This window comes from Chrysochloris asiatica, unplaced genomic scaffold, assembly GCF_000296735.1.
Source record: "Chrysochloris asiatica unplaced genomic scaffold, ChrAsi1.0 scaffold00142, whole genome shotgun sequence".
NCBI classification, from domain to species: Eukaryota; Metazoa; Chordata; class Mammalia; order Afrosoricida; family Chrysochloridae; genus Chrysochloris; species Chrysochloris asiatica.
In genome coordinates this window covers 7504571-7519253 of record NW_006408660.1, presented here as the reverse complement: position 1 = coordinate 7519253, position 14683 = coordinate 7504571, and the positions used below count along the sequence as shown (strand labels likewise).

At 43.3% G+C, this 14683-nt stretch overlaps 1 protein-coding gene across 1 annotated transcript in view; it reads left to right on the top strand.

Moving 5' to 3' along the window:
- The window catches only part of EEFSEC (eukaryotic elongation factor, selenocysteine-tRNA-specific), a 411137-nt gene that overhangs the window by 161748 nt on the left and 234706 nt on the right, over positions 1-14683 (top strand). The window contains exon 2 of the mRNA XM_006870488.1: positions 2641-2848. Within this exon, the coding sequence (XP_006870550.1) occupies positions 2641-2848 (208 nt within the window). The remainder of the gene's footprint in view (positions 1-2640; positions 2849-14683) is intronic.

Genomic DNA, 14683 nt, shown 5'->3' with positions numbered 1-14683 from the left:
TTACTCGCTTGAGATATCAAAGAGATTGTCCGATGATTTCCTCATTCTGTTGGGTCACCTCTGTTTGGAATGGTCATAAATATTGATCTTTTCCAATCAGTCGGCCAGATAGTTGTCTTCCAAATTTCTTGGCAGAAATGAGTGAGTGCCTCTTGTGCCGCTTCACTTTCTTGAAAGATTTCAATTTTTATTCCATCATTTCCTGGTGCCTTGTTCTTTGCCATTTCTTTCAATGCACTTTGGACTTCCTCCCTGAGTATCATTGGCTCTTGTTCATATACCCTCCTTAACATAAATGATTTCTTTTTAATGTTTTATTGTGAAGTATGTGATGGGCTGACGTTTACATAGGAGAATATTAATTTTACATTCATGCTATTGTATATCGTTTCATTGACATAAATGACTCTTTGCATATGGTTCTGCCCTTGCTTTTTTCACTCTGTCCTTTAGATCATTCCGGAATTACCATAGTATCCTGTTTCATGGATGCAGCAGTATTTCTTTTTTCAACCTGTATTCTCCTGGTGAACATTCACACACTTACCATTGTTGGGCCATGTACAGTGGCAGTGATCTTATCGATGTGTGTGAATATGGATGCGTCAGAGATTACCGGCATTTTGATAGTTATTTCCAAATTGACCTCCAAGGGTTACAGCAGTTAAATCCTCCCCAACAGTTACGTGGTTTTGTTGTTGTGTGCCAGTTCCGACTCATAGTGACCCTGTGTAGGATTTCTGTCTGGTGGGTTTGAACTGTCAACATTGTGATTACCAGTCCAGTGCTTATTCTATTGCGCCACACCCACCTTTTGGAGGATGGAGTCTAGAGGACCAACCTGAGGCATAGGTACTCATTAGGGAGTCACTGATGTGAGCTTGGTGTGGCCGTGAAAAACAGAGATGGGGTGGAGATAGGTTCAGGAGTTAAGCTGGTGATGTAGTACATATGAGGGAGGAGAAAGAGGGAGTCTACAGACAATTAGTCAAATGTCTTTAAAATAATTTGTCTGTTCATGCAGATGGTAGAACCTCCCATGGCTGTACTACAGACCTGGTTCTGCAGCATGGTGACACACTAAGAGATGCTCACACTGTCTGCTGTGTGCTCTGGGTTTACTTCTCCCAGCCTTCTGTAGGCTGTATAGTTCCACCTGGGTTCCCAGCTGACATAGGAGGTCAGTGAGGAGGCTAGGCAGGCAGAGTACAGGAGAAGGTGCCCTCTGGGACTTTCCAGAGTCACTGGCACTTATTTTCTCTCTTTAAGGAGTCCAGAGGAACCTTGGCAAGTCAGTGGGAACTGGGCAAAGAAGCCTTCGGCCCTGGAATCAGAGGCCCTGTCTTTAGTGCCCCTTGGTGTCAGTTGGCTGCATAACCTTGAGCAAATGACCCCATGTCCCTGGGTTCAGCTCTCTTCATATACAGCACTAGGATCATGACCCTCCCTGGAGGCAGAGTAGAGGTTAAGTGAGATGACTGAGGCACACAGTAAGCGTGCCAACGGTAAAAACTCCCTTCTTCCTGCCCACCCTCTCAATCCCTGGGGACTTAGAGCATCAGAATCATTCACAGAACAGTCTTCCTCTGCCTTGCTAAGGATCACGAGTTGGTCCTGAAAACCCTCCATAGAGCAAATTCTTACAAATTGAAAGTGTAATTACCATTAATTTCAATGACATAAAAATTTTCTATATTTCTGCAACCCCAAAATGACAGCCTTTTTTTCTTGCAACTATTACAAATCTCATTGAAAAGGATATAGTCACTTCATTGGCTAACACTTGTCTTCCCAGCATGACTTCCGTGACTTCCTTTCATTATTTCTCTGTAATTTTTCTATCTTCCTGATCTTGAAGCATAGGGGTGGTTGTGGTGTGTACACTAAAGCTATGCTCACAACCAGGGCCTAGGTATAAAGCTCAGTGTTTATGTAGCTAATCCTCACTTGTGCCCGACCTCCCCAAAAGAACAGGAACCCCCTACACAGGGCAGAAAGGACAAAAGAAGCTAGTGGACATAATCTAGCCACCCATGAGATAATCCCAGTGAAAACACAGGTGCTCTGATCAGCAGACTCAAGCACAAGAAAGGAAGTCCCCCTCCTCCCCAGACCCCGTCCGCTTTCAGGACAAGGACAAGGACAAGCATCTAAGTATTTGCCAAGCCTTGCATCAAACGCTGAACTTTTCCCTGTTTGGGCATTCTCCCTGTGTGGGCTTTGGAGTCAGAGAAACCTATCCCTAAACCCAACTCTATTACATACAAGGGGGCCTCAAAAAGTTCATGGAAAATAATCCACTATGTCTTAATTCTATTTTTCCATGAAGTTTTTGAAGCCCCTCATATTAGCTGTTTGCCTTTCTTGGCACATTGTCTGTCTTTCGTGGGCCTCTGTTTCTTAATCTCAGAATGAGGCAGGACGCCTCTCCCTCATGCGGTTGGGAGGATTCAGTGTGTCAGGTTTCTCACACCTGTCTGGCTGCTTTGAAGTTGTGTGTAACTGCTCTTGCCCCACCTTGCCTGCTCTTACCTCCATACTTTAATTGGGTTGGTTTTGCTTGACCTGGGGGTATTGGGAAATGTTCTGCGGTGCCCATCACTTACTTAACCTATCTACCCTTGTTTTCTTTTATCCCAGGAGCCCAGATCATTGATTTGATGATGCTGGTCATCGATGTGACCAAGGGGATGCAGACTCAGTCAGCGGAGTGCCTGGTGATAGGGCAGATTGCCTGCCAGAAGCTGCTCGTGGTCCTGAACAAAATAGACCTCTTGGCCGAAGGGAAGAAACAGGCAGCAATTGATAAAATGACCAAGAAAATGCAGAAAACCTTAGAGAAGACCAAGTAGGTTTGCTGATAAGTGTGTTTACATACATTGTTAAGAGGGCTGGAGGCAACCGCTTTCTTTCATTGGTCAGGCAGTTATCAACATTAGGACCTAGGAAATGGAACCTCTGCCTGGTGCTGGCTTGCTCAGGTCAAGGACTGTATTAAGTTGGGAAAGGGATAATTTCCCTTTAATGTGCTGTAAAAAGGAGCCCAAAATATAGCAGCATTAAGGACCTAGAACTTGATTTCCTACTTGATGTCTTAATGTGATCAGTTCAGTATAGAGGGCAATTCTGTTACATATGCTGTCCCGACACTTGGATGACTTCCATTTTATTGCCCCTATGCTCTAGAGTATTGTCCATGTCAGAGCTGTTCACAGCCTCCCCTGTGTCAGAGCTCATTGGAGTGGGAAGGCACACAGGGGAGTGTTCTGTCTATGAGCATTTGGTTATACCTGGTCATATTGGCCATACCAAGGTGCAAGGAAGGCAAGAACTGTGCTTTCCAACCATCTGCTTACTTATAACCTGATGATCAAGATCTGCTTACTTATAACCTGATGATCAAGAGGGTCGGATGAATTTTGGCAGACAACTAGCTGTTTTTGTCAGAGGGACTTGTAAAATTGGATGGATGGATGAATAGATGGACGGACTGATGGACAGATGGGTGGACAGTTGAATATTATTGTGGAGATGAGAGTAGGAAGGGCCGTTTTTTCATGCATAAAGAATTTACAGTTTTATCTTTGGGAAGTAGAGAGCCATTAAAGCATTTTATTTAGGTGCTTCCTTCAAGAGGCCACTGATTGCAAGTGAAAGGTGGCTGGCAGGAGGCTCTAAGAGACAGTGGAATAATGGAAGGAGGAAGAGGAGGCTGGAGGGTTGTTCCTATAAGAGAAGGTGTGGCCCTTAGTTAAGGCAGGGATGAAGAGAAGGAGGTGACTTGGTGGACTGCAGAACAAATAGAACCAACAGTCCTTGCTGAGTATTTGGCTCTAGTTACATCCGAGAAAGTTCTTTGATGAGAGGCCTGTGGGGACAGATAGGTGGCAGCGTTTGCTACTGGGCTGGGGGATAGGGACAGAAAGCCACCTGGCTGCACAGGCAGCCCCAGAGTGACTTATTCTGATGTTGTCAAGAAAATGAGAACATGTCCTTGTTGAGTACATAGCACTGACAAACCTCATTGTTTTATCACGGTCTCTGTTCCTCTCTGGGCCAGTTCCTTTAGATCAATACTAAATAGCGGTCACTGGGCGACAGCGATACTTCCTCTTTGCTATGCAGCCCCAGACAATATCCTGCCACTGCTACTTCTCCTTCGTGCCTGTCTGTGGAGGGCACTCAGTAGAAAGTGTTTTTGTTTCCCCGTCATAAAGATTGATAGGCCTTCCCGGTTATGATTTTTTTTTTTTTCAGCTCCAGCACCTGCAGCTCTCCCTCAGAATTCTCAAGTTGGTTAAATTAAAGCCCCAACCCTGTGAATGGACCAAATATGTCATAAAAGATTTCCTAGCACTGCCTTTTGTTAGCAAAATTCATCAATCCGATAAAATCGACACATTTAGATAAGTGTTGCATAAGAATTCAGACTTTGTTATTCCCAGCGGAAGTTGATATGAGACTGTAAAAAGGGAGATAAAAAAATTATATCTGCTTTTTAGTGAGTTATTTGATCTCCTTGCTGTTTTATTTACTTGTCAGGGTAGAACAGGTCCTTTTGACTCCTGCTTAAAAAACCTCATGCAATGTCACTATTATTTTCTAAGTGGAACCTTTAGGGGACTTAAGGCAGCTCTGAATACTTTTAAGGGTACTTTTGTGGTTAAGTGTCATCAGGTCACTTCCAAGTCATAGCAAGGAGCAGCTGGTGGGTTTGAACAGCCAACATTGAGGGTAGCAGTCCAGTGCTTATTCCACAGCACCACACTAAGCGTTGGACTACTAACCCAAAGTTCGGTAGGTCGAACCTACCAGCTGTTTTGTGGGAGAAAGATGAGGCAGGCTGCTTCCATATAAATTTTTACAGCCTTAGGAACCCTAGGGGGCAGTTCTTCTCTGTCCTATGGGGTCAGTAAGACTCCGTGTAAGTAGGTTTGGGTTTGTTGTTGTTGTTAAGTGCCATCGAGTCGGTTCTGACTCCTAGTGACCCTGTATAGGGTTCCCAAGTGGTGACTGGTGACCTTGTGTTTCAAACCAACTTTGTGGCCTAGTGCTTTATCCCATAGCACCATACTAGGACTCTAGGTTTTGGTTTGTTGTTGTTGTTGTTAAGTGCCGTCGAGTTGGTGCCGACCCATAGCGATTCTGTACAGGGTTTCCGAGGCTGTAAATCTTTACAGGAGCAGAATGCCTCATCTTTCTCCTGCAAAGCAGCTGGTAGTTTCGAACTGCTGATCTTAAGGTTCACAGCCCGGATTCGTAACCACTACGCTACCAGAGCTCCTTAGGTTTAGGAGTAAATAATTATTAACAATTTTAATTAATTAAATTGAAGGAAAATTTTTACTTACATGTTTATGTTACTACTTTTAATTTATTGGTTGAAGGTGAGATTATGGATGTTAACCTGCATTCACAAAAAACTGACAATAGGAGGGGCTCATTAAGCTCCTCCTCTCCTCATTCAAATACTCCCTCCCCACAAGATAAAGGACTGGAGCGGACGTTCTCTGCCCTTTGGGTTATAATCTGTGGCCTGGGGTCAGGCTGTCTGATGGCCAAGTAATAGAACATTAACAGCAAAGAAATTTTTTAAATGATTTTAAGCGATTGTTTTCTTTTCTTAAGGTCTTTGTCGAATTGTTGTTGTTACTAAGTGCCGTTGAGTCGATTCTGACCCATAGCGACCCTGTATAGGGTTTCCAAGGAGCAGCTGGTGAGCTTGAGCCACTGACCCTGCAGTTCAAATGACTTTGAAGTCTGGCACAATAGCCCACAGCGAAGTCATTATAAATACTGGCCCATATATGAACAATTGTTGTATCTAGAGAGGAAAAAACAGAATGGTGTCAAAACCTGAAAAATGTTAAAAACATAAAATGTATTTTTCTATCAAAGAGTAATTTAGAGAATACATAAAAGAAAATGAAGGTCATTTTTAAGGTAGTAGCTGTTGACATTTTGGTTTATTTCATGCATGTTTGTTTGTAGTATATTGTATCCCCCACGCTTTTAAAAATACAGTTATAATCTTGAGGTACCTTCACTTTCCATAGCTTCTCATGTAACCAACACTCTGTTGTTGACCCTTTAGACTCCCTTAAGTTTTGTTTCCTATGAATAGTAATTCTAATGTTCATATCTTTGTACACAATCCCACTCTGCATTTTCAGTTATTTCCTCATGATAGATTCCCAGGTGCCAGATTACTGAATCAAAGGGTGTGGGTATTTTTAAGCTTTTGGCTGTTCATTGCCACATTATTCAAAAGGGTTGTACCATTTTACACATGCGTCAGCTAACTTTGGTTTATAATTTTAAAATGTATTTTGAAATTTAGTTGGAAAAAATAGTATTTTATTGTTTTAATATGTAGTTTTTTAATTATCAGTGAGATTGGACATTTTTTCTTAAATTTTTAAGCTGTGTTTTCATGTGTTTTTGTGTATGTCAATTATGCTTATATATTTTGTCTATTTCCTCTTAAGACTATGCTTTCTTTTTTATTTTAAGAAGTGCTTTATATGAATAAAGTTATTTCTATTAACTCTTTCCTATCATATTTATTGCAAATAAATCTTTGCCATGCACCTGTCTTCTTCCCATTACATTTTAATTTAGTTTTTTTTTTTAAAATTTGGAAGTTTCTAATTTTTATGTAGTCAGATTCTTTGGTTGTTTTTCTTTGTGATTTCTTTATCTCTGAAAGCATTTAAAATTACTTTTGCTTAAGTATATTTATCATTGTTAACAGAAATCAAAATAGAAGATTAAAATGTACCCACAATCATTTTTAAGGCATCAGATTAAATTGTTTCTTCCCCAGGCCCCTGTCATCCATTCCTATATGTACATAATTTGAGATACTTGTTATTACAACATTGACACCATTCTGTGTTCTAGGCCTTTGTGTTTGTTTTTCCACTAAATGTCGCTCTCTGATAACAGCCTTAATGCCTTTCCATCCAAACTCCCTCTGTGTTTCTTCCTGCTTTTCAAACCGCTTTCTGTTTCCTTCTTTCTGTTTTAGACAAGGTCCTCTACTCAGAGCCCCCATAAGGCTCAACTAACCCTGGCTCTTTCCCTAGGATGAAGTTCAGTTGCTCAAGTCCTTTTTATGCCACTGGGCTTTTCTTACAAGGTGTGCATTCCTGACAAGCTTTATGTTGAGCTGTCTGTGCTATTTCTCCATCCATACAATGGGGGCTAATACAGACTGACTCAGTGTCTGCTATGACATGAAGCTGACGCAGTCCTCAGAGTGTCTCCATGAAGCTTAGCCATGTGCTTGACACTGTGCATGATGTTTCCCACACGTACTTCACCTAATTGGGGAGAAAATAAGACTTCATAAATAGTGGCTGTTTGGCAATCTACTATCCCAACCAGGAGTCCTGCAAAGTGTGTTTGAACCGCAAGGTCAGTGGTTCCTCTGAAACCCTATGCCTGGGTTGTTATGGGTCTGAACCAACTCGATGGCACTTAACAACAACAACAACAATATCCCAACCCTAAAACATAAACTTTTATTTATGTAACCTTTCTCCTGATACAGAGATCTATATTTGATATATGAGGGAACTTTTAAATACTAGTGGAAAAATGGAGTTGAATGATAATGGATTTTTTCCATGGACTTTTTGAAGCCCCCCTGTATGTATGTATGTATGTATGTATGTATGTATGTATGTATGTATGTATCCATCCATCCATCCATCCATGCATCTAAACTTTCCTGAGATAATTTTTGTGTTGATGAAGATCAACCTATATGCATGTCACTGTGACTGATCTGCGCTTGCATGGTGACTGTCGTAGCTGTGAGGGAGTTTGGCGTAGGTGGTTGAGGACAGCCACAGCTGCAGCATTGAATCACTCATGTCACTGTAGCCTGTGTGGATTAGCTGTAGTCTTCTCCTGACACAGAGAGGGGCTGGGACCCTTTGTGCTTCTAGAACTAGACACCAGGCTGAATCTAGGAACCCAAGGCAGGAGAGAGGACTGCCTCTGGGGTCTCACTGAACTCCACTCCCCTTTACTTCATGTACTGCCTCTGCTGCCTTAAGCCAGGATGCCCCATTGTGAGGTGTGTTTAGGAAATTGGCCAGGCCAGCTTCTCTTCAGCTTGGGAAAGGGCCAGATGCTCGGCCCCACATGCCTTTATGTTTAGCTTCAATACATTGCCCAAAAGGGTTTGGGTAAAAAATAATTGAATTTCTGAAAGCTTTATGGTTAATCGTTGGAATTTTCAGTGCATGTTTTTATCCTTTCTGTTCCTCTGAGCCTCAGGCTCATGGCACGTAAACTTAGCAAATACACGAGTACTGGATCCTGGCTCATAGGGGATCCTGGCTTGTGTGTGGATCCTGGCTCCCTGATTACTGAGGCCAGAGCCCTCCCTTAGGGATGAAGCCATTGTTCATCTTACCAGCTCAGGGTCTGCAGACCAGCCTCGCTCCCTGGGCCCCCCGGGCAGCCCTGGGCAAGCCACTGGGGAAAGAAAGGATGGAGCGTGTCACCTCGTGGGGTATGGAGACCCCATGGTCTGAACCAGCGGCATCAGGCCCTCCATATGTCAGCCTTCCCTCCTTTTTCTCTCATGTGTTTCTTTTCTTCTTCTGCCTCTTTTATTTACTTTAACTTTCCTTCCCTTCTCTCCTTCCTTCCTTCCTTCCTTCCCTCTCGCACTATCCTCTCACCCTCCTTTTTTTTTTTTGCCAGTAAGATAGGTGTTTATTAGGACTACCAAAACATATGTTTTAGAGGTTATACAGGGGTCTTCAGAAAGCTCATGGAAATGTTCCATTATCTTTTTTTCTCTCCATTATTATTTTTTTTAATGTTTTATTGTGAATTATGTGATAGTTTACATGGGAGGACATTAGTTTTACATTCATCCTATTGTATGTTGTTTCGTTGCCATGGTTACAGTCCCCTCCATGCATCATCAACCAACCAGAGGGTATACCCTATAGCCTGCCCCCAGGTCGTCAGCACACAGCCCCTCTCCCTCTTTGAGTCTAGAGTTCCCAGCCACTCCATCTCTCCACGGCATCGTCACTGCCTCCATCTCTGGCGTCGCTGTTTCTCTGAGTAGGGTCCTGCACTTAGCTCTTCTCCTTTGATGGTCCCAAGGGATCTTTGCTCTTAGACTGCAAAGTTAATCACTCCCCTCCTTTTGCTACAAAACATCTACCTTTACATTTCTAACCCTTGCAGTCAGTCCTGATAACAATTGTTCACTATTGTACCACAAGAGACCTGTCTGCATCTCCTTTCATCAGCCCCGCCCAGACAAATTGGATACTACTCAGTGGAGATTCTACCTTCCTCTACGCCCTCTAGATCTAGGCTCCCTCTTGAAAGCTTGTAAGTCAGTCACTTTTTGCCTTTGCCTTTGTAGGCTATGTCACTGACTCTGGGCCCAAGAGTCCCTAGGTCTTGCCACACTGCTGGCCAGCCAGGTCTGCACCTGGGTTCACAGGAGTCTGTTGACCATTTTAGGGCTTAGCTTGCAGCCTCATAGCTGTTTTTCAAGTGTGGGTGTTCTTGTGCATATGCCCTCTCTCCTTATCAGCTGGGTGCTTCACTCTCCACTCTAGTCCTCTGTGGCTATGTCACTGCGCTGGTGGGCCCAAGAGTCCCCAGGTCTTGCCACACTGCTGGCCAAACCAGGTCTCCCTCCCCGGGTTCACAGGAGTCTGTTGAACATTGTAGGGCTTAGCTCTCAGCTTCATTGCTGTTTTTCCCTCACTTCCCCTTACCGGCGACAAACCTGGTCACCAATCAGAGCGCATGTCTGCTCATGTATTCCCATTGAATCTTAGTTTTGGAAGGGGGTTTGTTCTGAGGGGACCCGACTTCACCCTCCTTTTTTAAAAATAAATACTTTCCCTTCCCACCTTCCATCTCTGGCCATCTTCTTTCTCCAAGCTCTCTTCTCTCCTTCTGGGTATACTTGTCCCTCTCAAGGCAAATATCTTGGTTTTGCTATTTCTGTGATAATGACAAGATTGCTGTTTGGAATCTCTGCCATGAGCCTGTAGCATCTTGTCACACTGACTTTTGAGGCTGAGTGGTTCTAGAAATTGTTTAAACTACTGTTTGTGGAACTCAGCTTCTCAGAATTACATCTTTTACCAAGAAAGTAAATTCATTTTCATTTAAAGACTCATTCCTTGTCAGGCCAGGAGCACTGGGGTGAGGATTCAAAGACTGAACCAATCCCCTCCCTTGAAAGGAGCTTATTATACAATTGAGCTGAAAAGACTAAGCAGTGGAGAAAGTAACAGAGCTTTAGACAGTGGTTAAAGACTGGAGCTGATGTGGCTTCTATGGAGTGACATGTGATTTGTGTCTCAGTGAATTCCCAGGGGCTCTGAGCAAGAACTTGGTTCTGGCCTGGGGAGTATGGTTATGGAAGAACAAGTGATAGGTATCTCAGCAGGGATGATGTTCGGACGATATAGCACACGTCAAGGCACCAGTCAATACAGTCAGAGGCCTGTATTGGGTATAGGTGGGTGGGGTGCCTAGTCATGAATCCTTATGTGCCACCTTTGCTCTCACAGATGCCAGGGGTCTGTGAGGCAGCTCTGTAAGGGAACCGTGCTCTCTCCTTTTCAACATGGACGTGGAGGTGAGAGAGATGACGTAACTGGTGAGCTGTGGGATGGAATTCAGTTTCTATAGGTAGAGGAGGCCCTGAGGAGAATGGGCTGTGGGAGCGCAGTTTGGTGCAGGATACCCATGTATATATCCAGGGAGACTGGGGAGGCGAATCAGAGGAACAGTCTGGGTAGACCACTCAGGGGCTATGGATCAGCCTGAAAAGGGTGCCCGGAGAGCAAGGTGGTGCTTCCAGGTGGTGCTGCATTGGCTGCTCAGACGGTGGTGGCTAGGTGGGGGCGCTGTATTGAATTTAGAGTGCAGGTGGGTAGCCTGAGTTGTTAACGAGATAGATTGGCGCAGTGGCAGCAGCAGCGATGTGTTCATGTGTTGCAGCAATTGTGAGGATGACACAGGAAGGGGTGGCGTTTCGTTCTGTTGTACCGGAATCGACTCAGTGGTATTTATAGTGACAAGAAGAATGGTAGAACCTATTGAGAATGTACACTAGGAGATGGATTGGAGCCAAACTAAAAAATGAACTAACAAAACATAACAGTCAGAAATGACCTCAGAATTCTTGGACAAAAGAGACCAGGGAACACCTGTACCAGGACTAGAAATCAGGAGGCTAGAGGTGGGAAACAGCATATGGCAGGTTAAAGTTCTGGCTGGAGTGAGGGGAGATCTTGTTGAAAATCTGGGTTTAGGAAGGGCTCTGTAAGGAGGATAATTAGGGAAAGAAGAAATGGGCTCTTTGGATGCCCTAGTAAGAGGCTTACGAGGAGAAGGCTTGGGGAGGAAGGGCCTCTGGAGGAGGAAAAGGACGATCTGAGGGCCAGCAGAGAGTAGAGGTTTGGGGAGAAGGTAGGTAAAGAGGGTGAAGAGCCAGCGGTTTGTCAGTCATTTGGATTGTATGATACATAGGGGAAGCAAATCTAAGGGGGAGCATGTTGACTTTGGTCACCAGGGAGTTATTGTTGACCTTCTGGAAATTAAGTGTTCTTCTGAACCTCTCCCCTGACTACCTCACTCTCTGCATTCTTTGTGTCACAGAGTTGAGCCCAGAGGTGAGTAGTCCAGCTTTTACCCCCTTTCCTCTGGTACACAGCCCTTTGTGTGCTGTTACCTTCCATAGAGCTGGGCACAGAAGAGCTACTATATGTGACCTGAAAGTGAAGGAAACAGAAGTGATGTTGTTTAAAAAATCCCCAAAACCAGATGTAAGTTGAGCAAATTGAGCCGTGTTCATTGTGAAATGACAGTAGAAAGAGAAGTTGAATGTTGACTAGAAATGACAGTGAGGGTGAACAAGGGTTCTCTACCCCTAAAGATGGAAAACTTGGGGATGTAGAAAGGTAGAAGGGAGAGTTCCCAGAAGAGACTGGAGAGGCTGGGGAAAGAGGATTGGATGACTGGCTGCAGAGAGGAGCTCTGTGCTTCCTTTACACGTGGTGGAAGCTCTGGTGGTAGGACTTCTTGTGGGCTCTTCCCTCAGTTGTCTCTTGTTGGACTGGGTTCTGTGCCTGTTTGTTTTTAGCTACTGCAGTGGGGAAACTTGAGGAAAGGGCAGAGGTCTTCAGGAAGCTAAATAGGCAGCATGACTCAGAGTGAGAGATTCATGTCTACCCAGGCACGATGAGTCTGGAGTGGTACTTGGCTGTGGCAGATGTGTGGTGTGTTATCTGAGAAAGTTAATCCTTTGTCCTTTATCTTTGAATCCTGAATTTTTCTGATTAAGATCAGGAAAATGCTTCAAATTGGTGCTATTGTGTCATAACTGTTTCCCTAGCTTTTTTTTTAAACATGGGTCAGAACCTTGGGAGTCCTGGTGTGGCTCTGGGATAAGCACTGGACTGCTAACCAAAGGTCAGTGGTTCAAACCCATTAGCCATTCCTCGGAAACTCTACACAGGGTTGCTATGAGTCGAAACTGATTCGATGGCACTTAACAACAACAACACAACAGAACCTTGGGCAGGTAATAGCATCTATCTAGAATTTTAAAAACCTTGTTTTGTTTTTGTTTATTTTTTGTAGCTATGCTAGAAATTTTATTTTCCCCGTAGATTGGACTCTGGTTGATTAAATACAAAAGTCCTTTTAAACAGGAAACCTTAAAAAAAGGAAATGTTGTTGTTGTTAAGTGCTGTTGAGTTGGTTCTGACCCATAGCGACCTTGCATAGCGTTTCCAAGGAGTGACTGATGAGCTTGAACCACCGATCTTGCAGTTGAAACCGACTTTGCAGTCCAGCACTAACCCACAGCGCCACACCAGAGCTCCAAGAAAGGACATATTCATATCTTAAACATAATTTGTTAATTGAGAGTGCATCCGTGCACATATGCTTAGTAAAACCAACATTCTATTGCTGCCTACAGAGAAGATGGCCTCCCCTTGCTCGGTGCTATTGGTGGTTGGTCTAAGCTGTTGTCTAGGATAGTGAGAAACCAGTTTGGCGCATCATTGCTGTGTGAGTACTTTTGTGCTCTAAATTTGGGCTCATTTCTTCTCCTTTATGCATTTGTATTTGTATGTCCGGAACGTATGGTTTCTGCATCATCTATAATTTTAACTTCATATAAATGATCACTCATAATTCATATGTTATCCTTAATTCATTTGATCTAAATTCAGTCCAAACCCACCAGCCACTCCTTGGAAACCCTATACAGGATCACTATGAGTCAGAATTGACTCGATCGCATTAAATGACAACAGCAAAATCAGTAAACTATAATCCGTTTCTCTTTTTTGGTCAGTTTTAGAAACGCCAGGTTTTGTTGATTTGTCAGTCACAAAGTGTTGCATTTTACAAGTTTCAGTAGCAAAAGCCACTGTTGATTTTTGGTGGTGGTTTTTAATCCCTTTTGCTTTTTATTCCCTCTGCAGCTGTGTTAAGCTTTCCTTCTGTGTGATCATTTCTGTTAGTAACATCTAATACCTTAAGACAGTATTCCAGTGATGTCGAGGGGTCCCCAGTTAAATTGATTTTAGGAAACCACAGTAAATGACTAATTTTTCTGTCAGTTTTTGAGCAGCACATTTATCAGCACATACTGTCTCTGTCCTGCTCCAAGGATCCCAGGACTTGTTCCACCTGTCACTCCTGTGAAACACTCTGCCCAGCTTCATCTTTCTGTGCCGACTCGCTAGAGTTTCACATCATCTTTTATATGGAAACCACACCCCAAAGCATTATTATACAATTTCCAGTTTCAGTTTGTTTAAAGTGAAGTGAGATTTGCAAGGCCATCTGAGTGCAGGTTTTCTTAAGTGTTTACAACTTCCCTTCAGGTCTATTATGGTTTTCTTATCCACACCTAATTTAACATGAGTTTTAAAAGCGATTTGCCTTAATTACATCTTTCCAAAGCATTTAATTTAGTTGTCATAGAAACAGCTCTCTTTATACTGTTGTCTCATGATGCTAAATTAAATTATGCTATTACAGCAACACTTACAACTGGCATTATTAAGTTTGTGGCAGAACTTAGTTGTTTCTTATTTAGCATAAAAGTTAACTGGGGAAAGCAAAAGTACAGGGATTTTCAGAGTCTTGGGCATGAGGTGCAGGCCTCCAAAGTTCACCCCAGTGTGGGTACTTAGTGTGCCCTTGGGGCAGGTACAGACAGGTTCCTCAGAGGAAGAGATGGCATTGCTAGTGGATGTCCATGGACAGGTCATGGTGAGGGAGCTTTTTCTAGACCTGTTATTGATGAAGAGATACTGGATTTCCATTTAGGTGTTGTTGTTGGTAAGTACCATCGAGTTGGTACCTACTCATAGTGATCCATTATAGGGTTACTGAGGAATAGCTAGTGGGTGGTAGCAGACCAGTGCTTATCCTGTAGTGTAGTGCCTGATACAAAATTGTATTTTTCAACACATTTATCTAAGAAGGTAAATTTTTTTTGTGTGTGTGTGCAGAGGGTACTTTTTAATGGGGGAGTTAAAACCAGTAACTTATAACCCTTGACGAGGCAAGGTCATCTGCGCCAACATGTTGTCCTTCGCCACAGTTGATTCAAGTGTAAGACTGATGAGTTGAATCCAGTTCATGGTGATGCCTT